The sequence below is a fragment of the Wickerhamomyces ciferrii genome, contig 00075 (assembly GCF_000313485.1).
Source record: "Wickerhamomyces ciferrii WGS project CAIF00000000 data, strain NRRL Y-1031 F-60-10, contig 00075, whole genome shotgun sequence".
NCBI lineage: Eukaryota > Fungi > Ascomycota > Saccharomycetes > Phaffomycetales > Wickerhamomycetaceae > Hansenula > Hansenula ciferrii.
The window spans coordinates 27,319-55,111 of record NW_011887665.1 but is presented as its reverse complement, the minus strand read 5'-3'; the positions used below and the strand labels follow the sequence as shown (position 1 = coordinate 55,111).

Below are 27,793 nucleotides of genomic sequence, written 5' to 3'. Positions count from 1 at the left end.
ATGGTACATATTATTTAATCTAATTATCTTTATGGAATGGAATGGTAACAACTAGTTATGTTATTGAGTTGATGTTCTACGTCGTCATGATTAACGAACAATATAACGTACATTATAATTAGTACTATCGCATTTAACTATAAACGTTCAAATGAATGCTTTACTATTTTCGAGATAATATGTTCAAATATATATTTATATATATTTCACGGTTATGCATGTTCATGATTATCCCTTGGAGTCACTTGAGTTTAATACCACAATGTACTTCGTAGTCAGACTAATAGCTCTACAATATTAATATATAGCTTCAAATTTAAACTTTTTCATTTATATTAATTAGTAATTATGTAACTATGTATAATAATTCAAAATATCAGTTATTTTAATCCCAATTCTCTAATAACTAATGAATCTAAAGTGAAAATTTCCTCGTCTGTATCAGTAGCAATGGAAATACTACTTGGGATTTTATTTTGACTAAAGAAGAAGGTATTTGTTGATGTAATTTCACCATTATTGAAATATAATTCCAAAATATTTCTATCAACAATACCATAAACATGATATGTATTACCCTTTTCAGCATCTGAACTTGCAAATTGATGGTATAATGAAAGACGCTCTTGGAAATATGGAATTTTTCTTTGGAAATTATGTTGAGTTGTACGATCAATGAACCAAGTTGTTTGTTGTGCATCAAATACAACTTGAATAGTTTCTTTAGTACCTTCAACAATTTGGGAATCGATATTAATACCAAAATTTAAACCATATGTTGCATTTGGAGCAACTGTGAATGTTAAATTGAAATCTAAGACACCTGATGAATTTCTTTCACTATTGAAATCTGAACCAACAAGAGTTTCAGATGTTAAAACTGTGTCTTCTAAATCATATTCATTGATAACATCCCAACTTTTCAAACTTGGATCAGCTTTAGTTTCTTTGGTTTCGAAAACTGGAGTTTGAACAAGAGCTAATTGATTAGTTTCTGGATTAACATCAACATATCTTAAAGTATGTTTTCTAGCTAATGATTGTGAATGTCTCCATTTTTTTGTTGGAACCAAATTTGCATATTGCCAGTTTGAAGCCCATGCAATACCAATAGCACCATCTTCTGGTTCAGTATTATCAAATGCTTGGAATGCATAATAATCTTTACCAAAATCTTGAATTCTTGTAGCATGATCATCTGGAGTGAAAGTTTTACCATCAAAATCACCAATAAAATATTGATTAAAAGAACCACCAATTGGAGAACCTGGGTTGATTGCTAAAATTAATACCCATTTAGAGTCTGGACCATCTTCTTTTGCATTTTCAATTGGTAATTTAAATAAACCTGGACATTCATATTGGAAACCCAAAACACCACCAGTGAAATTTGAGATTAATTCCCATTCCTTTAGATTTGAAGAAGACCAAAATTCAACTTTATATTCTTGAGTTTTAGCAACAAGCATAACCCATTTTTGAGTTTCTTCATGCCATAAAACTTTTGGATCACGTTGTTGAGGTGTATCAACATCAATAACTGGATTTTTATCATATTTAATGAATGAATATCCACCATCTAATGAATAAGCAAGTTCTTGAGTTTCTGAAGTTGGGGTATTTAAAGTGTATAAAGCAACAATTCTATGTTCTGGATCTAATGAATCATTGAAAAAACCTGAAGTATTATTTCTATCAATAACAACTGCACCTGAAAAAATTCCATGACCTGTTTTATTGTCTGGAAATAAAGCATCATCATGTACATCCCATTTCATTAAATCTTTTGAAGTAGAATGACCCCAATTGATAACAGGACCATGGGTTGTTTGGTTTGGAAGATGTTGATAATATGCGTGCCAAATTTTATCCTTTCTATCATACCAAAGACCATTTGGATCATTCATCCAACCTTTTTCAGGTGTTAAATGGAATTGTGGTCTATTATATTCTTCATCGACCTTTAAAGTCATGACTGATTGGAAAAGGTATGTAATAATTGGTAATAAAATCAATGGACTTAATTGAATCATGATATCAATTGATCTTTTCCCTGTTATGTTTAATATAGATGAAACCATTTTTGAAATTGAAGTAATTATGAAGGAAATTTGTCTTATTTATACTTTTCTTTTCCCCGGAACCTTATTATAATTCATGGGGAAGTACTTAATTTTTAGACACATCAGTTTCGGGACAATTATTTCAACATTACTCGAAGAAATTAATGCATCTTGGTTAAAATCTCGGGAACATCCTTGCACCAACATCAAAGCTTCAAGAAGTCAACAACTTATACAAACACATAGTGACAGTCAGGTTGGTTCTATGAGATAAGAGTAGTTTCTGGTGTAGCTTCTGTATCTCAAGTATATCATGTTCAACTATACCAACTAATTGATTGCTTTCATAGACTCTAATAGTATATATCGTCATGAGCTTTAATCAATACGAGATTATTCCGACAAAATTGATCGACGTATGATCCATAGAATTTCCTGAATTATCCTGAAAAGCATTCCATATGGGGAAGTTGGATCACAGGTGCATAATTCTCCCCCAACCCCCAACTATCATACGTCGCCTACATTTCCATATATAGTTGTTATGTTGTTCTATGCTGTACTATTTGGACATATGACAAGAAAATCAGTTACGCTAGGTACGCTAGTATATACTCGACTAAGAATTGACCGCTATCGGAGAAAGTTCAAGAAACTATGGGGATTAATTATTGTGGGCAGATTTCCACGTCATAGAGCTTAACTAATAACAATGTTCACATAGTTCACCATCAGTATAAAAATATTCTAGAGCTAATAAATATTATCGATATCGTTGACCTAATTAATTATTGTATATTCATTTCCTTCCATTATCTGTGATCTCTAGATTTTCCGTAGCAGCTTATAATTTCAATATTTTTGGTGATGATGTGATGATCCAATTTGAAAATTTTGTCTGTTTCTCCAGATATTCTCGTATTTGTCCCGCTAAATTTTGCCGGGAGTACGTCATAAAAAGGCTATCCAAAGAAAATCCGGAAAATCAGAAGACCCCAGATTGTAACTTGATTGGATACTTTCAAGTTTCAATGATTTTTGTAAACAATGTTGACTCTTTTGAGAAAATCCTATAAATCTAGGTAGATCATTCGAAAGAACAAGGATTGACAAGAAATAATATAAATTTGTTCATCTTCATTGGCCAACAATATGATCTCATGATTGGTTGAGCAGCTATTCATCATGAATCATGATCATGAGTACATGTCGTGATGACCAACAATATTTGGTCAGACTTATACGATTACATATATAACGCAGTATTTACAGGTATATATTTTGTAGAATATCGACATACGAATATATGAGAATTAAAATTGATATATACTATATTTTATTAATTATAGCAGCTAATTTAATACAACCACATGCAAGTGGAGACTTATATATATAGCTTTGATCTATGGGTCTAGTTAAGAGCCATATGTGTACATATTATTATATATAAAGTGAAACAATTTATAATATCATTTTGCAGGCCAAGTCATGCAATCTCGGACACAGATCTAGCTACTACCTTATAGGATATACATGAGGTGATACAACTTCCTAAAAGAGTCAATTACACTAATAAATATGCAGTCAATTAATTAATTGAATTGAAGCATCATTCTGGACCTGAGTGGGCAAGTAATTGAAGTGCTCATTGAGGTAGGCTTAAGAGGTACCCCTAAAGACATTGTGCATATAAAATTTTGGGCGTGGGGTTATGAATGGACATATTGATGTATTTGGTGGAAGTTTCTCTGTACTAGATAGTGATTAGAACTTAGATAGCTCAGTCAATATACCTGTAATACTTTAGATATCTAATTGTGTAAAACAGCAACTGATAAATTTCCATGTGAATAATCTTCTGGTTATACTATCACTGCTACTTCAGATCAAACAGCTTAATTGACATATATTAATTATTGCATCTTCCTTTAAAATGAGCTTCCGATTTATATATAACCCTTCGATTCACTGGTCAAACGTCATTCAAATAAAATGTCATGGATTTGAATATCTTACTCTTTCTTAAATCTGACCCACAAATATATATCCTCTCATATTGTTTTAGTTTAAATAACTGGTTTCTAATGAAGAATTAATTGTCCTATGTGGTAGACTTCCCGATATGGAAATTATAAGGTAATTGCGAAAACATTGAAGAATTGTGGCAAAATACGCGACACAATGATAAGGATAACATAAAAAGTATGAGTACATAATACATATGGTATCTAAGAGTTGAGTATTTACTAAAGATAGAGTATAAGCAATTGGAGTATGGTATCAAATGATAGTGTAAAGCTACCGAAAGATAATATATCGAGCTCTAGATCTTTATGATAGGTACAGTTTCAAATCAACGTTATCTTCCTGGATGGTAAATCGTGTGCCATTTTCGCTGTTCAATTTTCCATCCTTGTTTTAATTACAATATTGTAAATTTTGTAATCTATCCCTTGACTCTAACTTCTTCACGTTTATTTAGTACATCAGGCATAGAGAATAATCACATCATGAGTACACCAATCAACATACATTCATCACAAGCTAAACAAGCCAGTGCAACTCCTGAACATCCAGTTAGCTTATCTCCTGAAGAACGTAAGCTCAAAACTGATAGATTGTTGAATAGATTAGATGATTTGAGATCAAAAATCAAAAACAAGGAAGATATTGATGTTAGAAAGTTATAACTAGAAAGTTGGTAACGTATATGAAGGTTGTTAATGGGTTTTGAAACAGCTGGCTGTTTACATTCGTTCTATATTGAATTAATGAATTTTGTTTTACATTAGGTTGGGATTATTGGGTACAAAGGTATATGATATAGGAGAATTATAATATGATATGATATTTATCTTACCGTGTAAGTACTACGTTATATTCAATTTGTCTTATGACTACAGCTAAAATAGTACATACGTACCAAGTTGTGTCATTGTGTTTATTACATATTGCATCAACAGACGCGTAATCTATCAAATAGGTACATTAGTACATCCTCTATGTTTGTCATAAGGCAAGTAAAGAACTTGTAAGGACATCATACAATTAAACATTAGCACTATATGCAATTTTCAAAACATTTATTTATATATATATTTATAGTCATCTTTCCAGTTGGGCTGATTGGATTAGTAGAACTTTACCATTCTTTTAATTTTTTCTTTCAAAGCTCTTCGCTTACTAAATTTTCCAGAACTTTCAATCTTGGTTCTTTCTTCATTATTGAAAGCAGGATATCCAGGTTTGTGACATTCAAAATTACTGAAATCACTATTATTATCCCAAAAGATTGGAGTACCGTCAGCAGTTGGAAGATTTTCAATTAAGTCAAAATCTTCTTCTTCTTCTACCAAATTGGAATTGGAGTCATAATAACGAATGTATTCTTTACCAAGTGGTTCATCAATATCAGAAAAATCAGAATCAACAGGACATTTATCTGGTACAATACTTTTCTTGGGTATTTTAAATCCATGCCTACTATCAAATAAATGGGCTTCAGTTTCAAATAAAGTAGAAAAATTATGACTCATTCCCCTAACAACTTCCTGATAGATTTTTTCATTATAAGTGTAGATATGTTGTTTTGTGTTAAATAATTTTTCATAAAAAGAATGAACATTTTCAGATGTTGTATCTAAAATATAAAAGCTTGGAACATCTTGAAGTCTATCCATTGAATTCTGAACAACATCAAGATCCCAAGGAAGTAAAACAAATGGTTGTTGACTATGGTCACCAGAAACTTCTCTTAAATTGAGTAATGCTTCAATATGAAGATAAGGGCTGATTGGAACCATGTGATTAAATCTGAATGTAACAGGTTCTCCATTATCATCAAGTTTGTATAAAGTTGTATGAAAGCGTAGCCTATTTTGTGATTCATCTTCATGTAGGACATGAGTATGATAATAATGATTAAAATAATCAGCTAATGGTTCTTTAGAATTCTTATCATATGAGAAACCAGCAAGACATGCTCGTGATTTATCATTTTCTAAATGATGAGAACAAATTATTTTCAAATCTGGTGTTTGATCTTCAGCATAATCAAATGGATGTTCTGTAAGAACTGTATCACCAATAAATGGTTGAGGAGCTTTTATACCATCTGGATAAACACCATGAAGTTCTCTTAAATGTCTCTCATAATCACGATTTTCAACCTCAAGAAATGTCTCAATTTCATTTATCTCATAACTAAACTCAGGATAGCAAAATGGACACAAAACGGCTAATTTGGGTTCTCTATAATTATCAGAACATGTACCATTGTTTGTATTCTCAGTGTATATCGCAGCACATGAATTGTAATAATTTTCATTGAAAAGAGGATTTTCTATAATATTGGTTTCAAGGGTATGAAATCCAGTATGACATCTAGAATGACACATCAAAGTTCGGAAGTCTAAAGCATATCTTGAAACTTGTTGTCGTATCTTGATATGGAACTCATACCAATCATAATTTTCTTCCGACTTTGGTTGATTGTATGAAACTGTTTGGTAAAACTTTGAAGGGTTAATTGTTTGGAACATCTTGATTACTTAAGCTTTGTATGTAATACTTAGTAATCAGTATAAGTTAATTGTATTTGTAATTTATGATATTTAGGAAATTCTGTTTAGCTTAAGTGATGAATAAGGAGGAACAAATTAAAATGATAAAATTGGGAAACATTCTTCTTTTATATTTGAAATTGGAGGGAACTTGAATTGATGAGATTGGTTTGAGACAATTGATTGAGTAAAATGTTTAAATTTCAATGAGGCAATTATATGAGCTGATTTCAACTGAAAAAGAGCTGTTTAAACGAGTTATTTCAAATCTAATGTAGAAATTTAAGTGATACTAATTTTCTGTCTTAATATTTTCTGACATAGAGGTTCCAACTGGTGTAACTCTTGTATCATGATATATGTTAGATGTGATAAAATTACAATAGAAATTTTGAGGCAAAATTTACAGCACTGGGCTGGAAAGTTCACATTAAAACACAAAATATTATGTATATTAAAAGTAAAACATAATTCATCAATTCGGATAGTCATAAATCATCAATAATCTTTGTAAAGACCCTATTGGTTGGCCCTTTTAGACGTTATTTTCTATACCAATAAAGTGTATTCTTTGAAGTTCATTTTTCTTCAGTGATATCTTTGCTTCGTACGATCGACTCTTAATTTAACCAAAAAGTCTAAATCTGATTCTTCTTCATTTCCTGGTTCCAAAATTGTTTTATCTTTAGCCGAATTAGACTTGGGTGTAATAGGTGTGGAATTTGTATCAAAAAATTCATCTTCATCTTCATATTTCACATTGTTAGGATGAACAGATTTATACTTTTTTTTAACTTCACCATTTACACGATGAATATCATTGCTAAGACTAACAGATCTATTTCTTCTTCTAACTTCACCATTTACACGATGAATATCATTGCTAAGACTAACAGATCTATTTCTTCTTCTAACTTCACCATTTACACGATGAACATCATCACTAAGACTAACAGATCTATTTCTTCTTTTAACTTCACCATTTTTAAGATGAATATGAGTAATCTCTTGTTTCTTTTCTTGTCCCTTATCAATTGTAAATTTAACACTATCCCTATGTAATGAAATATTCATTCCCAAGCTGTAAATTTTATGGTAATCGTAGAATTTACCTAGATTCAAAGATTTAGCTTTTGGTAAATTTTCAATTCTTTTCTTTGATTCTATGAGACGTTCATCATCTAAGGGAGGTAAAATGAATGGCTGTAATACCCATTTGTGTCTTCTGTCTTTTAATTGGTGAACAAATGCCCTAACATGCAAACTAGGGTCAATTGGAATGAAATAATTAGTATCAATTTTTTTATTAGATTCATCAACACCTGAAAGATACCTTGGCCTATAACGTGATGTCCATGATGGTTCTTCCTTTTGTAACATATGAGTTTGAAAATAATGAGTAAAATATTCTGCAAATGGAGCTTGTGAATCCTTATTAAATAAAAAACTTGCAAGACATGATTGTTTACGAGCGGATTTTAAATGATGTGGACATGTGATTGTCAATTCAGGTTTTTCATTAACTGGTGACCCATTACCATCATCTCTAAATATCAATGTATCACCAATATATGGTTGTGGAGCTTTTTTACCATTTGTATAAAAGCCATGACGTTCCCTTAGATGTCTCTCATAATCACCATTTGAAACATCGAAAAAAGTATCAGCTTTTTTATTTTTAGATTTAAAACTTGGTATACAAAATGGACACAAAAATGAAAGAAATTCCATTGGATCTCTTGCTCTTGGATTGGTTGGTCTTTCTTTGAGTAAGGAGACATTACAAGGGTAATGACAGTTGTTCAATAAAGGATTCTCACCAATACCAGCATCAGCTGCGTTCAATCCTGTAACTAACGTGAAATCAGCATTGAACTGTTCAATATCATCAGTATATCCATTTAGTTTTTGAAAGGTATTAATACTGATATCACTCCAAGAAATTGTCCATGGTGACTTTTTTTGATTCAGAACATGACTTTGGTAAAAATGAGTAAAATACTCTGCAAATGGAGCTTCTGACCTTTCATCAAACGAAAAACTTGCAAGACATGCTTCTCCATGATCAGTTTTTGAATGATATGGACATGTGATTTTCAATTCAGGTGATCCATTGACTTGTAATCCCTTAACATCATCTGTAGAATTCAATTTATTACCAATATGTGGTTGTGGTGCTTTTAAACCTTTTGTATAAACACAATGGCGTTCTCGTAAATGTCTCTCATAATCATCATTCATAATTTTTAAAAGGGCTTCAACTCTTTTTTTTTGAGAATCATGATCAGGGATACTATAAAAGTAATTAAACAATACGGAAGTTCCATCTCTAAGTTCTTCAAATGGCCAATTGATTTCTTCCTTTCTGTATGATCCAATACCACCATTGAAATGATTATTATTGTAACCAGAATTTCCATCAACAGCGTCAATTGCGTCTATACCAGTACCATATCTGTAATGCCTGTGTAATCTGCTATACTCATGATCAAGTATACTTGGACCTTGTGATAAAGCGACATTGAGCTCTTTCCAATCAAGACTTGAAAGACTTGTAGACATGGTGAAAGTTGAATGAAAGTGTTTTTGTTTTGATTTGTATTTTTGTGTTGTATTACCTAAGCGGAATACCGGTTTCAAATATTAAAATAGAGGATTTTCTTCAACAGAAGTGAAGTGTAAAGAGTTAGTTTAGCAATGAGAAATATAGCTATTGTTTTGAAAGAGTTTTTGGGGGTTTTTGCAATTGCAATATGTTATGATTTGGATCAAATATGTGTAGAGAGTGAGTAATAATCGAAAGAACTATACATTAAAGATCGAGGACGTATTTTCCTACGAATAATTCGTTTTTGTACCTCTTCTAGAGAATGAATTTTTTGCTTCTGTGATGAAATATATTTGATAATGAGCTATATACAAACTGTTCTACACTGTATACTATCTAAAATTATATGGTAACTCATAGAAGAGCTTAGCTGTGGTCTAATACATTGATTTAGATCTGATGATTGTGCTGAGCTATTAATCTTTTTTATATGCACTTGGAAGTTAAGCTCAAACTACATATCCCAAGGAAATTTTGAAGCTTCTGCAAGCTGACAATCATTTAATGATCTATGAGAATATAATCATTACTCAAGTGCAAGAAGATGCACAGCGTAGATTAACTCCAGGTTACATGTTTACTATATAACTTATACGTTGTAGTTTCAAAAATAACATTATAATAATAAATTAAAAATTAAATAAACAGAATAAACAAAAATAATACATAATGTAGTCACAATACCATCCAAGTCCATTAATTCACTTTAAACCTTTTGTCAATTCTCCTGGACTTTCTATGGCTTTTTCTTTCTTTCCCTTTTCTATGATTACGAATTTCAACTCCATAATATTCATTATCCTCTGAAAAACATTTTTCTTCCTCAAGATCCTCCTGTTTCCATATCAACTGGATTTGATCCATTGTGATTTCTGGTGACACTTCTTCTTCATCTTTATTTCCAGATTTTTCAATTTCTTCTAGATCTGTATTAAAAGAAGTAGCAGGAACAGGAGGATCATTGACAATGTTTTCAGCTGCTGGTGGATCTATTGGAGAATTTGGTCTCATAAATGGATCATTTTGCATAGGAGGCCCAAACATTGGAGCTGGCATTGGCATCATTGGATTAAAAGGTGCAAACATTGGAGCTGGGTTGAAAGGTGCAAACATTGGAGCTGGCATTGGCATCATTGGATTAAAAGGTGCAAACATTGGAGCTGGCATTGGAGCTGGCAATGGAACTGGCATTGGATTGAAAGGTCCAAACATTGGAGCTGGCATTGGAGCTGGCAATGGAACTGGCATTGGATTGAAAGGTCCAAGCATTGGAGCTGGCAATGGAACTGGCATTGGATTGAAAGGTCCAAGCATTGGAGCTGGTAATGGAACTGGCATTGGATTGTAAGGTCCAAACATTGGAATGGGCATTGGAGCTGGCATTGGGTTGAAAGGTTCAAACATCGGAGCAGGCATTGGAGCTTGCATTTGATTGAGATTTCTGAACATTGGTATTAAAGGAGCAAGTTCAATTGGAGGTCTTTGAAAGAAAGGTGAAAACATTGGTGATAAGGTAGCTGATAAGGTACCAGTTAAAGGACCTTCAATTAATGCAAATTCATCTTCATCAACCAAAGTTTCTTCTTCATCAGCCAGCTCAGGTAATTCTGTTTCATCCCAGAGTGAAACTTCTTCTTCATCAGAATCTGATTCAACATCAGAATCTTGGAATGGTAAAGTTAAACTCATTGATAAAAGCTCTTCATAAATCTCAACCATAAGGTCTTGAGAAACAAAAGGATGAACATACGATGGATTTGGACTTCTTTCCATGTATTTTCGGATAACATCCCATGGTGGTAAAGCAAATGGTTGTATATGGCCAATGGTTTCTAATACATCTGTGTATGCAATCATATGTAAACCTGGGTTAAGTGGGATGAAATAATTAGTATCATATTTTTCACCAGAACCATCACCATTGGCAAAATACATTGCTCTATAACGTGCTGTCCATGATGGTTCTTCCTTATGTAACACATGACTTTGATAGAAATGAGTGAAATATTCAGCGAATGGAGCTTGTGAATCCTTATTAAATGAAAAACTTGCAAGACATGCTTGTCTATGATCAGAATCTAAATGATAAGGACAAGTGACTGTCAATTCAGGTTTTTCATTAACTGGTAATCCATTACCATCATCTCTAAAGATCAATGTATCACCAATATATGGTTGTGGAGCTTTTTGACCATTTGTATAAAAACCATGATGTTCTCTCAAATGTCTCTCATAATCACCGTTGGCGACATCGAAAAAAGTGTTAATGTTCTTCTTTTGACAGTTGAAAATTGGAGTACAGAATGGACACAAAAGTGAGTAAAATCCCATTGAGTCCTTTGTTCTTGGATTAGCTGGTTCGTCCTTGATTAAAGCAACATTACAAGGGTAATGATAATCGTTTAATAATGGATTTTCACCAATACCAGCATCTTCTGAATTCAAACCTGTAACTGAATTGTAATCTGCTTTGAACTGTTCAATATCATCAGTATATCTGTTTAGTTTTTGAAAAGCATTAATACAGATATCACTCCAAGAAATTCTATTTGATAGCTTCTCTTTATATAACGCATGAAATTGGTAAAAATGAGTGATATATTCTGCAAATGGATATTGAGAATTTTCATCATATGCAAAACTAGCAAGACAAGCACGATCATGATCAGTTTCTGAATAATGTGGACATGTGATTTTCAACTCAGGAGTTTCGACAAGTTGTAATCCACCACCATCATCACCAATGGCCAATCTATTACCGATATATGGTTGTGGTGCTTTTAAACCATTGAAGCTTTCAACGAAATCACCATTAGCAGCATTGTTTGGGTTCCGTGGAGTATTAGTTGGGAAAACGTAACACATGATTGAAAGTTAAAAGATAATTGTTTGTTTGTTTGTTAATATAATTGTTCTTGTATTACCTAAGCGTTGTATGTGACTCTTAGTAATCTGTATAAGTATGTTTGGGGAATTTTAAAAGCTTTATGATTTGGAAGTTTGTTTTATAATCAGAAAGTGGAGAATAAGAAGAAGAAATTGAAATGAATAAATTAAGAAATTCCTTTACTTTTATATTTTTCTGATGAGCAGAGAGAGCTAATGAATTTTCAAATTTTCTGTTCAATGATGAGTCTTTAGATGAGTTGAGAGTTGAGGGTTGAGAGTTTAAAATGAGTGTATAAGGACTGTGTGCACTTTGGATATAATCATTTGATTTGTTTTCTGTTATACACTACATTCAACAGGAAAGAGCACGAATTGGAGGTATTTGGGTTTTCTATGAGGTGCTAGTCTGAGATGATTTAGCTATACACTACTAACCTCAAGAATCAATAAATTATGTACTAAAACAAAAGTAATGATATGATTCTTTTATGAAAAGGCTTGAGAATATCGCTACTAGGTCATCCTAATAAAGTAAATCATCTACAATTTGTGTAATAAAAGAATAACTCACAATCATGCATTTACAGCCGGTAAACGTACTTAAAGATCTAAATACTTTTCAAAAGCTTCATTGTATCTTCTACCTTTAACAGTGACTGTTTCCAAAAACTTATTAGCTTCATCAAATTGTTCTTCAGTTAAGACAAAATCAGAAAAGTTTTGATCAACTCTTTTTAAGGTACTTGTACTTGGAATATCAATAATTTTTGCATATTTGACACCATCAACAGTTCTTCCACTCCAAGCTCTAACCCAAGCTAAAGCATATTCAACAATTGTAGTTCCAGCTTCTTCAGCTTTTTGTTGGATGTATTCAACAATCTTCAAATTATGTTCCAAATTTTCACCAGTGAAACGATCCAAATGAGAGCGCATATCTTTAGGAACATCAGCAGCGCTTTTGATATCACCAGTTAACAAACCTCTGGATAATGGACTATAAGCAATAATTGGAACTCCTAAAGCACCAGCTTTTTCAGCAAGACCACCTTTCTTTAAAATGTCTCTTGAGAAAATGGAAAATTCAACTTCAACTGAAACAATTGGAGTTTTAACAAGTTTAGCAGCTTTTTCTAAAGTTTTTTCATTGATTTCTGAGAAAGAAATACCTTTAATCTTTCCTTGGTCAACAGCTTCGTTTAAAGCATCAATACTTTCTTCTAATGGGAGTGTTGGGTCTATTCTTGCTTGTTCAAATGTATCCAAATCTGGAATATATTCCAAGATGTGGTCAATTGACTTATCAATACCTTTTTTATCACCAGTTGGTTTTAAAGTAACAAAATCAAAAGCACCTTTGATTGATATGATCAAATTTTGTCTTTGTTCTGGATGAGTATCAACAAATGACTTGATATATTTCAAATTGAGATCATCTGGACCATAAAATTCACCACCGTTAACGAATGTTTTGGCAGGTAAATTCTTTTTAATTGTAGCTAAGACGACTTCATTGAATTGATCTTGGGTACGTGGTGGATTGTTGATGGTGAAGGTCATTAATCCTAAACCAAATTTTGTCTTGTTGAGCTCTGAAACCAATTGAGATGCCATTTTGAAATCTGTAGTGTATAGCCTTTTTAGTAATCTAATACTGACTGTTTAATTATATGAACCAGAGCTTTATGAGATTGAAAAGATGGGAACATGACGAGTATTTATATTAAAGTATACTCTCCTGAGTCCTGATCCTAACTGAGCAAACTTATTTCCGTTAAATGCTACCCATATAGTTCTCCAGATTTGGCCTGAAGTATTGTTTAAGTTTGGTACCGTTTTTCGGGTTTCAGTGATCGGCTCTCGGGGGCTATTCCTGAATCCGTCGAAGTACAATATAAGTGATTATAAATGGACGCCAATTTCCACTAAATTTGACCAAAATGTTGATTTTTCTTTATAATTCTGGAACTATGAGAGACGGAAAGAGCTTTAGTGATTCAATATTATCCGTTCCATTGATTAAATCTATACTACGATCAAATTTAAGAAGTGTAAAAAGGGTATTGTTTATTTCAAATTGTCATAGCACGAATCGAGAAGTCTCCATTCAGCTTTCAAAAATTCATTATATAATACAAAAAAATTATATCTATGATTAAAAATATTAATTAACTAGTGAAATATAAAAATCTAGTTGTTACTTTTGCTTGGTAATAATTTTTCAATTAATTCCTTGACATCATCAGCAGCTTTTTCAAATGGGTTTCTGTTATCAACGTTAACATTAGATTTTAAAGCATAAGCTTTTGCTTTGAATTCTTCAACATGGATGAATGAATCATCGAAACCACAGTTAACAGTAATATCAGCTGGAACTCTACCATCAGCTAAGAAGAAAGTGTTGGTCATGGTCATTTCACCATCGTTGAAGTATAATTCTAACATTGATCTATCAACGAAACCATAAACTGAGTAATAAGCACCAGTGTCTCTGTAACCTCTTGGGTTAACATATTGACCCATTCTTTCACCAAATTCATGTTGATTTCTTTGGAATGCATGAGTAGTAGTTCTATCAACAACCCAAGTTTGACCAGAAGCATCGAAAGTGACAGAAATGTTATCAGATTTACCATTAACTTGATCAGAATTGATAGTAATAGTGAATGGAGATAAACCATCTGACCAACCTTTACCTGAAGTAATGACGAAAGTCATGTTGAAATCTAAAACACCTGAAGCATTGTTGTGACCGTTGAAGTTGGTGTTAACAGTTGATGATGAATCTAAATCAAAGTTGTTCTTGGAATATTCTTGAGTTTGAGTCCAGGTTTTCAATGATTCATTTTGTTTGGTTTCATAAGTTTCAAGAACTGGAGTTTGAATTAAAGTTAAATCAGTGTATTCTGGATTGTAATCAACGTTTCTTAAAGTGTAGTTTCTAACTTGAGTCATTGATGATCTGTAGTTTTCAGTTGGAACAATTGTAGCGTATTGCCAGTTGGTAGCCCATGCTAAACCTAAGTTTGGACCATCTGCTGGGTTAGCTGAATCAAAGGTTGTGAATGAATAATAATCTCTACCATAATCTTGAATTCTTGTAGCATGATCATCTGGAGTGAAAGTTTCACCATCGAAATCACCAATGAAGTATTGATTTAATGGACCACCAATTGGAGAACCTGGATGTAAAGCAACGAACATAACCCATTTATGAGTTTTACCATCACCTTTTGATGGATTTTCAACTGGTAATTTTAATAAACCTGGCATTTCATATTGGAAACCTAAAATACCTTCTTTTTCGAAATCAGAAACATGTTCCCAGTTCTTTAAATCTTTTGAAGTCCAGATTTGAATAGCAAATTTTTGTGTTCTAGCAATTAAAGCAACCCATTTTTGGGAATCCTCGTGCCAGATAATCTTTGGATCACGTTGTTGAGCAGTGTTGATATTAATAACTGGGTTTTGGCTGTAGTATTCCCATTCAAAACCACCATCTTTTGAGTAAGCTAATTCTTGAGTTTCTTTATCAGTGTTTTTAGTGTACATAGCAACAACTCTTTGATCTGGATCAACTGAATCATCAAAGAAACCGGAAGTGTTATTTCTATCAACAACAATAGAACCAGAGAAAAAACCAATTGAAGAATCTTCAGGAGTTAAAGCATTACCATAATAGTACCATGAGACTAAATCTGGAGAAACTGAATGACCCCATGAGATTGGAGAGTTCCAAATATTATGATCTGGATTATGTTGATAATATGCGTGCCATAATTTTTCCTTTCTATCATACCATAACCCATCTGGATCGTTCATCCAACCTTTACCTGGAGTTAAATGAAATTGAGGTCTTAATTTGTCATTGTCTTGGACATTTGAAGCAGTACCAATGTCACCAGCTTTAGCAGCAGCTAAACCAGTGAATGATGATAAAATTGATAATAAAAGAGTGAATTGGAGTTGGACCATAACGAGTGACTGTGATTTAGCTCTTAATGCTTAATGAAGAAAGGAAAAAAGAACATTAGAATTGAAAGTCAAAAGATGGGATCTTGAACCCTTTTTATATTAAAAATTTGAATATCTCCAAGATCATGAAGATGAATATTGAAAATAGCGGATATTCGAAAGATTACCACCGTGGTTTACTAGTGTTTTAACGTTTTTTAATCAACATTGATCTGATTTTTAGTGTAGTTTACTCAACGTTTTGTTGATCTATTTACATTTTCGTGAAAAATCATGTAAGGTGCCGCGAGAAAAGAAACACCTTTTTCAAAAATTTGGTTATACCTCATGCACGAAACTGCATATGTCTATACCAAACGCGGCCAACGAACAAACTTTAATTTCGGAATTACTTTTTGACATAAAATGCAGGTATAGACGTATAAGAGACGAAAAGGGTTTTGAGAATTTCTCAACTTGGATTTAAAATCGTGGATTTCAAGAGATATGAGAAAACATCTTACATAAAGTCACGCCAAAAAGTAGATATCTTGACCTATGAGAAACTCGAAATGCTGGTGCGCTTTCTGAATGGTTGTAAGTTGCAACCAGCGCTAATTAATCAATGTTTTTCTACAAGCGGTATTATGTTCAAAGGGGAATCAAAGCAGGGCCAAGGGGAGCGCTTAGATATCATGCGGTTCCTGAATATAAAAGTTTGTCACAGCTAAATGTTGGTGGTGAGAAAGCTTGTTTGCTTCTTAGTATTTATTATTGTCATCTATAGCTCCTACTTCCCTTTACTATATGAAACGATGATCTGTTTGTTTATTTGTTTGTTTGTTTATTTACAATTTTGATTGTTGTTGTTCAGAGCAGGATTCAGATTCCAGATTGGCGTTGAATTTCATGGCTCAGAAGGATGAGATTTCAAACCTCGAATGAAAAGCGTATCCAAACGGCATTTTGTTGCAACGATTTTCTTAACGTTTAAACGTTGATCTTTAGTTATTCAACTCTCATCTTTCTGGACAAGTTTCAAGTTTCAACCATTCAACTTTTTGACGTTCAAAAGTTAAAACGTCATAAAGAAATCTCAAAATCTCAAATCATGCAGGTTTCAACGTTCACCTCTAAATCCCGTGCAAGATCATCGATCAAATCTCAACTTAAAAGCTTTCAAGTTTACAAATCGGGATTACACCGACACCAAAAAGGTACACAGAATGAAATCACGTAGCAAACGTAGTAAAAGTGGATAACAAATTTGGATATCAGATACTAAAGTTACTTGATATTTCATCACTGGACCTCAAGACACGTAATTAGTACAATTTTTACAAATATACTTTCCCTTAGAAGACGTATAAGCTTCAAATTCAGACGTAGTAAAGTGCACCTAGGTCCTATACTAGTATAATATACAATCTGATGCAAAGTTGTACCAAGCTCTTTTCACAGACTTTACAGCGCTAATAAATTCCTTCAAATTTAATAGCATAAACAATTTTAAAGGTCATATTCGACATGAACCAACATTTGTTTCAGCTAATTAAAAGAAGTCGTTCCTATAACTAGATCCACCTACACTAAAAGAAGATTCAAGATCTCTACATAGGTTAGAGTATCAGTACTCAGTCAAAGAACATTATTATATGTTTTGTTTAATTGTTTTTTGAAGGGCATATATATAGACTATACGATATGATTAATTGACATAAACAGCTAGAAAATCGATTTTCTATAAAGTACTGTGGGAAGATCGGGGTAGAACTTATAGAAGCCTGAAGACTTTAAAGCGTAGATTTTCCAAAGCGGTGCTCGAGAAACGCTTCACATCTTCCTTGACGGAGGTTTCTAGTATCTACTACTGTCTCACGGAAATTGTCCGTTGTTATTCCAACTTCCAACTTCCAGCGCTATTTGAGATCTAAGATCTACATTCAACGGAAAAACTTTCTCGCGGAAAAACTAAAAATTTTAAATGATCGACACTAAAATCTCGAAATTCAAAACTCTCTTCAAGCACGGTCCTTTCAAAAACAAAACTCAGAGAGATCGCGCATTCACTAGCTTCTTACTACGCTTAAGTTTCATTAGTGTTCGACGGTGTATGAAGGGACTTTTGGATACAGAAGGGTACTTCATCATACTTGAATAATAACAAGAACCCTTTAAAATTTGGTTAGAGTAAAATTTGAATGATACTAATATCATGGAATTGTTGAAATGATGGTGTTGATTAATTCAAATTTTTGATACTATTATAACATTCACATTTGTGGTTGTCTCACATCTAGAAATATTACATATATAGGAGATCATGGAATGTTCAACATCCGCAAAATCAACTTTCAAATTTGTAGACCCTATCGCTCCATCTAGAATTTTACTTTCAAATATCCTCTACGATCTCGATGTATAACGGACAGTATATTTCGAGATTTAAGATCTATCTGAATCCTGATGCATCTATGATCTTACACGTTCAAAAATCTCATAAACTTTCAATTATAATTTACAAGTACACCTGAATGAATACTATTGCTGAAAGGGGAGATATGTACCATGTATGTATTGCTTAAGCGTGTCAAATCTTCGAAGAGTTTTAAAGATCTTGAAAACAATCATAGCTGGAACGAACTATGTAATATGTATGAATCCAGAATTCAATTAAATTGACCATATCTACTATCTAGTTCAATCTAATGTCGTTCTGATTTGGAAGGTTCATATTCCTTTCTGAAACATTTGAGTTTCCTAATCTATGATACGTCTAATGTTGAAGTGTCAATATCTCATTGGTACACTACGTCAGGACTCAAGTAGACCGTAGTAAGTATTAAAAACTACATGAACTTCAATTGAACCTCAAATAGTTAATTCACGCTTAAAAGAATCACTCATACGATAAGGCATAAAACTACATCAAATTCAAGTCACTTTTCGCTTTTTGACTTCCATTAAAACGTACACGGGTACTATGCTTTACTAGTGATTCACCAATATTCATCAAAGATCACCCAAAAAGCTTGAAGATATCATCGTATAGGTTAAAGTATCCTCAAAATTTTCCCAACGTTTTTATATTTTCGAATTCAAGTCGAAGTTGAACGTAACCTTTTACAGGATCGCTCAATTCGCAATTTTACGCTCAACGGTTTTAATGTTGAGCTTCAAAAGATCATACAAGATCAGCTTCGTGTAGAGAATCATTTCTTCTGGATTACTTTATTTTACGGTGTATCGTGAAAAGGTAGACGCTAAATCAAAAAAATCGAGGATCTTTACTTTAAATAGAAAGTTCCGTTTATTAAGCATCATCATGAGGTCTATAAACTTTTGGGTAATCAGGGCTTGAAGATAGCCTCAACTACCACAATTTCATAAATTTTTTGAAGTTCCTCACTATAATCTAGATGAACCATATATATACTATATATTAGTTCAGTGTATTCAATATGTAAATGTTTTCTTTTGTTGATTGGATTCATAAGCATATATAAGGCATGAAGCATGAAGCTTCATTTTCAAAATCGAGACGAAGAACTAGCTTCACTGAAGCTTTCTTGAAGATCCATCATCTGATCATACGTACCTCCTCTCTCTCTATTGCACCATTACACCTCAAATTATGGGCTCATTTTGATTTTCAACGTTTTTTACTTGATAGATCTTCAATATCCGCCAGTACATCTTAGAAATTTCGAATATAGTACCACACGGAGGTATTTGAAGGATTAACACAAGTATACGACGATTTTTCCAGTGAGAGTTGAAACCGTTAAAAAACTAGTTTGATGATGACTTTCAAAGGACCCTTTCAATTTAACCAATCATGGATTATGGGTTCTTGGGATAAACAATCATAAATAAAATTATTCAGAGAATTTCATCATAGACGTTAATATACACCTTTAAACTTGTTTCATACAATATCAACTATCAAAATTACCGCGTCATAGCTACTAAAACTTCTGAATCATTCTTTTTTATTAAATTCTATTATACATGATCAATTAAGCAAAAAACAACCAATCATATTAAATTCATTTCACTTCATTTCAATGCCAATTCTCTAGCAACAAAAGATTGAATTGTTGCGAAAGATTGTTCATAATTTGAAACCACTTCAATTGAAGTTGGAATTCTTCCATTATCAAAGAAAAAAGTATTAGTTAAAGCATATTGACCATATTCAACAAATAATTCCAAAACATTTCTATCAACAATACCATAAATGTTATAAAGTGGACCTTTATCACCAGTTTGTTGTGATTCATGATAAAATGATAATCTTTCATCGAAAACTGGTGTATCTCTTTGAAATGCATTCCCGTTACCACGATCTAAATACCAAGATCTTCCTAATAAATCAAAAACTAATTGGAATTTATCTTTTGAACCATCAACTTCTTGTGAAAGAATATTAACAGCTAAAGTATGAGGACCATCTTGTAAACCAGCAGAAAAATCAGTTATAGCAAAAGTTAAATTAAATTCCAAAACACCAGATGAATTAGTTTCACTATTAAAATCAGTTTCAACTTTGGACCATTTATTTAAAATTGTATCTTCAACATCATATTCATTAATCATATACCAATTTTTCAAAGATCCATCATCTAAAGTATCTTCAGTTTCCCAAACAGGTGTTTGAATTAAATTTAAACCAGTTTCAGAAGGATTTAATTTAACATTTCTCAAAGTAAATCTTCTAACCATTGAAGTTGAAGATCTCCAACCATCAGTTGGTACATAACTTGAATATTGCCAATTCGAAGCCCAAGCTAAACCAACAACTCCATCTTCATCTCTAGTGTTATCAAAAGTTTGTAAAGCATAAAAATCTTTACCAAAATCCATAAATCTACTAGCACCATCATCAGGTGTGAAAGTTTCACCATCAAAATCACCAATAAAATATTCAACTGCAGAACCACCAATTGGAGAACCTGGATTTATTGAAAGATATAATACCCATTTATAATCTGGTTGACCATCATCAGGATTTTCAATTGGAACTTTAATCAAACCAGGACATTCATATTGACCACCCAAGTAACCTTTTTTTTGGAAAGTTGAAACTTGTTCCCATTTTTTCAAATCAGATGAAGAATAAATTTGATAATTATAAACTTGTGCATCAACAACAACCATAATCCATTTTTCAGATTCTTCATGCCAAAACATTTTAGGATCTCTTTGTGATGAAGAATGAGTATTAATCACAGGATTCCCATCATATTTAATAAAAGTATACCCACCATCAGTTGAATATCCAATAGCTTGGGTTTGAGCACCAGGGAAATTACTAGTATAAACCATAACAACTCTTTGTTCAGGATCAACATCATCATTGAAAAACCCCGAGGTATTATTCTTATCAATAACAATTGAACCTGAAAAGATATCTTCATCTTTATTATCAGCTTTAACAGCAACACCATGATAATCCCATTTAATTAAATCTTTTGATGTAGAATGACCCCAACTTATTGGTGATGCAAACACGGTTGAATTTGGATTGTGTTGATAATAAGCATGCCATATTTTATCCTTTTGATCATACCAAAGACCATTTGGATCATTCATCCAACCTTTTTCAGGTGTTAAATGGAATTGAGGTCTATTATAATTTTTATCAGCAGCAATTACTAAACTGAAAAGTAAAAATATTGAAAAGATTTTAGTAATCATTGTTTAAGCTTTGTGGTTTATGATCAACATTTAAAAATATTGAATATTAAATCAGAAGATTTTGATCAATATTTATATAAATTTCAATAATCATGATAACATGGATCATATAGATCAATATGATTACTGCTTATAGAATGATAAAAAAATCAGTTCATCAAGTCTTGTTCAAACTTCTTCGTATCATACCCAAGGCTTAACGATCATGTATGAAGCTCTTGTTCTCCAAAAATCATCATATAGTACTTGGAATTCAAGAAAAAACACGACGCGAGTTTCAGTGATTTTTCGTTGATGATGATTATAAAACTGGTTTGTTTACTTTTATATAAACGCGCTTCGATTGAGGAAAAAATTAAAAGGTTGATATTCGGAAAATTAATATAAAAATCATCGGATAAACTTTGATCCAGTGAGTATAAATCATTAACATTAACAATTGAATTGAATTGAATTGGATTGAATTGAATTAAACACTTTTCAATTTGTTCTTTAAATCAACATCAGTTTAACCGAACTCTTCAATGCCTCATATCCCTCATGCCTCATGTCTTCACTAATGCCTTCATACTTTACACTAATGTATAAAATACTTTTAAATAAGATCAACAGATAATCAATTACACAATTATGATAAGTGTACAAGTTAGAATATATATTCAACAAATCAAATCAATTTAAAAAGTTAAAATTTTTAAATTCTTAAGAAAGATTTTCGAGTTTTTGTGATTTGACATTTAAAGATCTTCATTGCGTAATATTAACGAGTAATTACTTTGACTCCTAAACTACGTGAACTCTCCATATTTGACAGGCTATGGAGTGTATGTACTATGAACTAATTGTACCCTGGATTAATACGGAGTATGAATACATTGATCCGATAATGCCTAGGATAATCACCAAGCATAAGCGTCTTGTACCTTCTTAATTTGAATATTTACAAACCCTTGTTTTATAGATTAGATTATTAGATCTATCATCTCACAAACAAGGATTAAAACAAGAAGTTAGATTCAAATACGTTTATTCGTTAAGATCTAAAGAGACAAAAGATCTAAACCCTTTCAAGTTGGAATAAGATCTATGTAAGTTTCAATTGATATAATCAATTATCATACCACTTTTTAATTTTACTCTTGTTTGATATAATGTTTTGTTGTAAATTGACTCCCAGGAACGTATTATACGTAATTATAATATCAATTCGTATATTTTTGATTAATAAACAGCAATATTTCATAAATATTACATTAAAATCATCCAATATTCTATTCATGTATAAATATATAAAGTTTTTGTTAAAAAAGGAGCATTTATGATATAAAAAGGTATAACAAAAAAGAAGGCACATAACAAAGAACAATATAAAGTATAAATAATATGTGTATCAAATAATCATGCCATTTGAACTAATTGATTGCTATTTGATCATGTTGATTGATTAATTATTCATTTTTATCCTTTTTTAATAATTTAACTTCAGGTAAAAATCCAAATTTATAAATCAATTCATAATCATCTTGTTTCCCCAATAAATTAATTCTTAATAATTCTAAATAAATAATATAAAAATAAACACCTAAACCAGTTAAAACATGCCACCAAGCATGTAATTCTAATAGGAAACCATAAGGCATACCAATACTTCTTCTTAACCAAATCCAAGAATTACAAAAATGAACATCTAAATTCCATAAGAAATAACCAGAAAGGAAAATACCAATTCCTTTAATCATTGTTATAAATAATTGTTTTTGGGTTGTTTGATTATGAATGTTTTTTATTGTTAAATAATGAGATTTCCCCACAATGAAAACATTTAATAAGGCATAAGCAACTTGATGAACAGTTGGATCTTTTAAATATAAATAAATTGCAGTTAATAAATTTGCACCCAATATTATAGAAATACCAATTGTAATTGATTTTTTCTTGGAAACACCTTCACTGAAAACACTCCACATTGGGATACAAGTTGCATAAATCATTGGTAATTCATCTAATAATTGGAACTCATAATGTAAAGTCATATGAAATAACCAACTTCCCACACCAACTAAAGCAAAACCAAAACTTATCAATATAAATCTCAATTCTAAATTATTTTTAAATGCAGAAAACATGGCAAATCCAGCTAATAATATAAAAATTGAATTTGATATAGTATTTATAGCTTCTGCAATATATGGAGTCACAATATAATTTTCTTCACACCAATCTATTGTTGAAGTGACTTGATTCCAATAAGCATGATATGGTTCATTGGGGTAAGGTTTAGCAAATGGTAAATGATATGACATTTTGTTGTTGTTGTTGTATACTCCGATTGTGTCTGGGTATTAATGATATATGGGGCAATGATCTTTTGATGGTAAACTGATTATCCTATTGATAAACAATTGATATTAGATTAGATTTTAAATCTATGAGATTGATCTCTTGATTCTCTTCTTTCTTTTGTATTGAATTGTTAATAGTAACAAGTGTAACAAGTAGTAATTTCAGGTAATTTAATTTGTGTAATTTGCGGTAAAACAAACAAGGGAGGTAATTTACTGCACTAAGCACACCGGTTGTTCCGAATTTCGACTTTTTAATAACACTATGATTACTAAATGATTTGAAAATAATAAGTAATTATATTGTATTATTATTATATTGATTATATATATAATTGATTTAATTGGTTTTTATTTATTTTAGTTTTGTTTAGTTTTATTCTTTATTGTTTATATACGAGTACAATTGATTGCTGCTTATGTCAGTGATTATGTAATACCTATAAGAAGAATTAATATTAGTATTATAAATATATATATTAAATAGATAATGATTTAATAAAATGTTTATAATGTTTTTAATTTAATTAATTTCATTATGTTTAGTTTAAATTGTTGATTTTTGAAGTTAATAATTTAATTTTTTCCATTAATTTATTAATATTTCATTTCTAAACCAAATATAAAATTATTAAAGTGTATAAAATCTATGAAATCAATATCATCAATTTCTAAACCACTTTTAAACCATTAATAAGTTACATAATTATAATCCTCTTGATCCACTGATTATAAATATATATTTTAAAAACATCCATCACATACAAACATTTACATATATTTTAGTTTAAAGTATATTCCCATACACTGTTACATAATCCCTGACATAAGCAGCCCCTTATAAACTATCAAAATCAAAACAATTAAAATTAAAATCAAAAACTCAGCGGTTAATAAACAATTCAAAATTCAAATCAATTCAAATTCAATTCAGTGGCAAAAAACATGAAATCAATATTCATTCATTCCAAAACAAGAACAACTGATAACGTTGATTGGGCAAAAGCGCTACAAAACTATTTAGGTAAACTATACGGTTCATTCACAGATTTAACAAAAGAGACAAATACAATCAATAAATTAAGATTAGATTTAAATACAAATAATGATGATTCAAACAAGAGTTTCTTGAAAGATTTATATTATAAATATTATGGTCAACTGGAACTATTGGATCTTAGATTACCTGTCAATGAATTAGGTGTTCGTATAAAATTCACTTGGTATGATGCTTATGATGAAAACAAGAATTATACTCAACATTCTTTAGCTTTTGAAAAAGCAAGTATCTTATTTAATTTAGGTTCTATCCTTAGTTCAATTGCTTCTGATAAATTCACTGAAGGGGATTACAAATCAAGTTATCAAATTTTCCAATATTCTGCTGGTGTTTATAAATTTATTAGTGAAAATTTCCTTCATGCTCCATCTCAAGATCTTGATGGTAAAACTATTGCTTTTTTACAATTTTTACAATTATCCCAGGCTCAAGAAGTATTTCTGTTAAAATTAATAAGTGAAGACCCTTCAAAATATTCATTAATTGCAAAAATTTCAATGGCTGTACATAATTATTATGAAACAACTTTTGAAAATTATGAAAAATTAAATGAATTTAAATTTGGTGAATCAACAAAATGGAATAATATTTTGAGTTTCAAGAAAAATTTTTATTATAATATTTCTCTTTATAATTATGCCTTATCAATTGAAGAGAAAAAAATTGGTGAATCAATTGCTTTCATGACCAAGGCTCAATCAGGTTTTGAATCATTGAAAAAATTGGAAAATCAAACTGGTATTGATTTTAAAACTTATAAATCTCAATCAGAAGATAAAATTAAAACTTTAACAAGAGATAATGATTTCATTTATCATGATTTAATCCCTTCAAATGATTCAATTGATCCTTCCACAATAATAAAACCTTTTGATGCAGTAAAACCAATTTCTTTAAATGATCATGCAAATATAACTGAAATTATTGGTGAAGATATTTTTGAAAAAATTATCCCAATTAATGTTCATGAAAAATTAAGTTATTATAGTGAAGAAAAAGCTAAAATCTTGAGAAATGAAATTGATAAAAATGAAACTAAAAACATTGAATTAGATTCATTTTTAGAATATTTAAATTTACCAAATTCTTTAGAAAATTTTAAAAATAATTTTAAACAAAAATTAGATTCAAATTTAATTTCTTGGTCAAATGAAATTAATGATTCTCCATATGGTAATATTGAAGAAAATAATCAAAAGATAAAAGATAAAAAATCAATTGTATTAACAACAATTAAAGATTTAGAATCTAAATTAAATCAAGAAGAACAAGATTATAATGAACAAAAATTTAAATTAGGAAATTCACAAGAATCTTCATATGATTCTTCAATAAATTTAAAAGATGAATTAACAAATGCTAAACAATCAATTTTAAGTGCAACAAAATTAGATCAAGATTTAAATAAATCAATTGAATCTGAAATTTCTAAAATTAATCAATTAAAATCAACCCAAATTTTAGAATCAATCTTCTTCCATAATGATGATTCTTTGAATTTATTAGATATTGATGATTCTCAAAATGATAAAAATTTAGAAAAAATTAATAAAATTGAATCAAATTTAAATTATTTACATAATGCTAAACAAGAAAGATTTAAAATTATTGATGATTTAAAACAACAAATTCATAATGATGATATTTCAAAATTATTAGTTTTAAATAATAAAAAATTAAATGAAAATGATGAAAAATTATTATTTGAACAAGAATTATTAAAATTTGAACCTTATATTGATAGATTAGATTCAATAATTTTTAAACAATCAAAGATAATAAAAGAAATTAAAATTTTATATGATGATTTATTATCATCAAATGATCAATTATCAAAAAATTCTGAAAAATTAAAAAAATTTAAAGAAGTATACAAAATTTTTAAAGAATATGAATTAAATTTCCCCAAATCATTAAAATTTTATGATAATTTAATTGAATTTATAAATGATGTGGAAAAAAATGTCTTGAAATTTATAAATGATCGTTATTCTCAAAGAGATCGATTATTAAATAACAATTCACAACAACAACAACAACCAGATTTATTACGTGATAGATTTAATAAATTAAATATTAATCAATCATCATCACCACAACCACTTTATAAACAACAATCATATACAGGTTCTATATCAAGTAATCAATCATATGAACAACCAATTGCACCATCATTAAATCATCAAAGAAATTCACCCCAATTACCACCAAAACCAATACCACAAAGTTATCAATCATATCAACCATTAACACCATCACAAAATCCATCTAATTTTGGTTTACAACAACCTCCATTACCACCAAAACAACCATCACAACAACAATTCAATTATCCATCAGTATCAACACCACCACCTCCTCCACCATCACAACAGCAACAATCATCAAATAATGGATTTTATGGAACTCCATCAGTTTATGATCCTTCTTTATATAAAACATTTGGTCAGTCTCAACAACAACAACAACAACAACCTTTACAACCAAGATATTCATATCCTTATGATCCAAATAAACCATATCAATAAGTTTACAACAAATCAATTAAATTCAATTCAATTCAATTTTTTATAGAATAAAATAATAAATAAATATTTAATTAATCTATACAGTAA

At 30.7% G+C, this 27,793-nt stretch overlaps 9 protein-coding genes across 9 annotated transcripts; 1 reads left to right on the top strand and 8 right to left on the bottom strand.

Moving 5' to 3' along the window:
• Positions 1-380: 380 nt before the first annotated feature.
• On the bottom strand, positions 381-2,081 carry INV3 (Invertase; the record flags this gene model as incomplete). Its single annotated transcript, XM_011276537.1, has 1 exon — positions 381-2,081. One exon carries the CDS (start codon positions 2,079-2,081, stop codon positions 381-383), a length of 1,701 nt encoding a protein of 566 aa, XP_011274839.1.
• A 3,113-nt stretch (positions 2,082-5,194) lies between these two features.
• BN7_2843 (uncharacterized protein) lies at positions 5,195-6,604 on the bottom strand (the record flags this gene model as incomplete). The annotated part of the gene is made up of 1 exon (XM_011276536.1): positions 5,195-6,604. The coding sequence occupies one exon, from the start codon at positions 6,602-6,604 to the stop codon at positions 5,195-5,197; it is 1,410 nt and encodes a 469-aa protein (XP_011274838.1).
• Positions 6,605-7,213: 609 nt separating this feature from the next.
• On the bottom strand, positions 7,214-9,187 carry BN7_2842 (uncharacterized protein; the record flags this gene model as incomplete). Its single annotated transcript, XM_011276535.1, has 1 exon — positions 7,214-9,187. One exon carries the CDS (start codon positions 9,185-9,187, stop codon positions 7,214-7,216), a length of 1,974 nt encoding a protein of 657 aa, XP_011274837.1.
• A 742-nt stretch (positions 9,188-9,929) lies between these two features.
• Positions 9,930-12,098, bottom strand: BN7_2841 (DNA-directed RNA polymerase II subunit; the record flags this gene model as incomplete). Its single annotated transcript, XM_011276534.1, has 1 exon — positions 9,930-12,098. The coding sequence occupies one exon, from the start codon at positions 12,096-12,098 to the stop codon at positions 9,930-9,932; it is 2,169 nt and encodes a 722-aa protein (XP_011274836.1).
• A 624-nt stretch (positions 12,099-12,722) lies between these two features.
• BN7_2840 (aldo/keto reductase family protein) lies at positions 12,723-13,736 on the bottom strand (the record flags this gene model as incomplete). The annotated part of the gene is made up of 1 exon (XM_011276533.1): positions 12,723-13,736. The coding sequence occupies one exon, from the start codon at positions 13,734-13,736 to the stop codon at positions 12,723-12,725; it is 1,014 nt and encodes a 337-aa protein (XP_011274835.1).
• Positions 13,737-14,312: 576 nt separating this feature from the next.
• INV2 (Invertase) lies at positions 14,313-16,097 on the bottom strand (the record flags this gene model as incomplete). Its single annotated transcript, XM_011276532.1, has 1 exon — positions 14,313-16,097. One exon carries the CDS (start codon positions 16,095-16,097, stop codon positions 14,313-14,315), a length of 1,785 nt encoding a protein of 594 aa, XP_011274834.1.
• Positions 16,098-20,135: 4,038 nt separating this feature from the next.
• INV1 (Invertase) lies at positions 20,136-21,776 on the bottom strand (the record flags this gene model as incomplete). The annotated part of the gene is made up of 1 exon (XM_011276531.1): positions 20,136-21,776. One exon carries the CDS (start codon positions 21,774-21,776, stop codon positions 20,136-20,138), a length of 1,641 nt encoding a protein of 546 aa, XP_011274833.1.
• A 1,448-nt stretch (positions 21,777-23,224) lies between these two features.
• Positions 23,225-24,079, bottom strand: YDC1 (alkaline dihydroceramidase; the record flags this gene model as incomplete). The annotated part of the gene is made up of 1 exon (XM_011276530.1): positions 23,225-24,079. One exon carries the CDS (start codon positions 24,077-24,079, stop codon positions 23,225-23,227), a length of 855 nt encoding a protein of 284 aa, XP_011274832.1.
• A 984-nt stretch (positions 24,080-25,063) lies between these two features.
• On the top strand, positions 25,064-27,706 carry BRO1 (Bro1p; the record flags this gene model as incomplete). Its single annotated transcript, XM_011276529.1, has 1 exon — positions 25,064-27,706. The coding sequence occupies one exon, from the start codon at positions 25,064-25,066 to the stop codon at positions 27,704-27,706; it is 2,643 nt and encodes an 880-aa protein (XP_011274831.1).
• Positions 27,707-27,793: the final 87 nt, after the last annotated feature.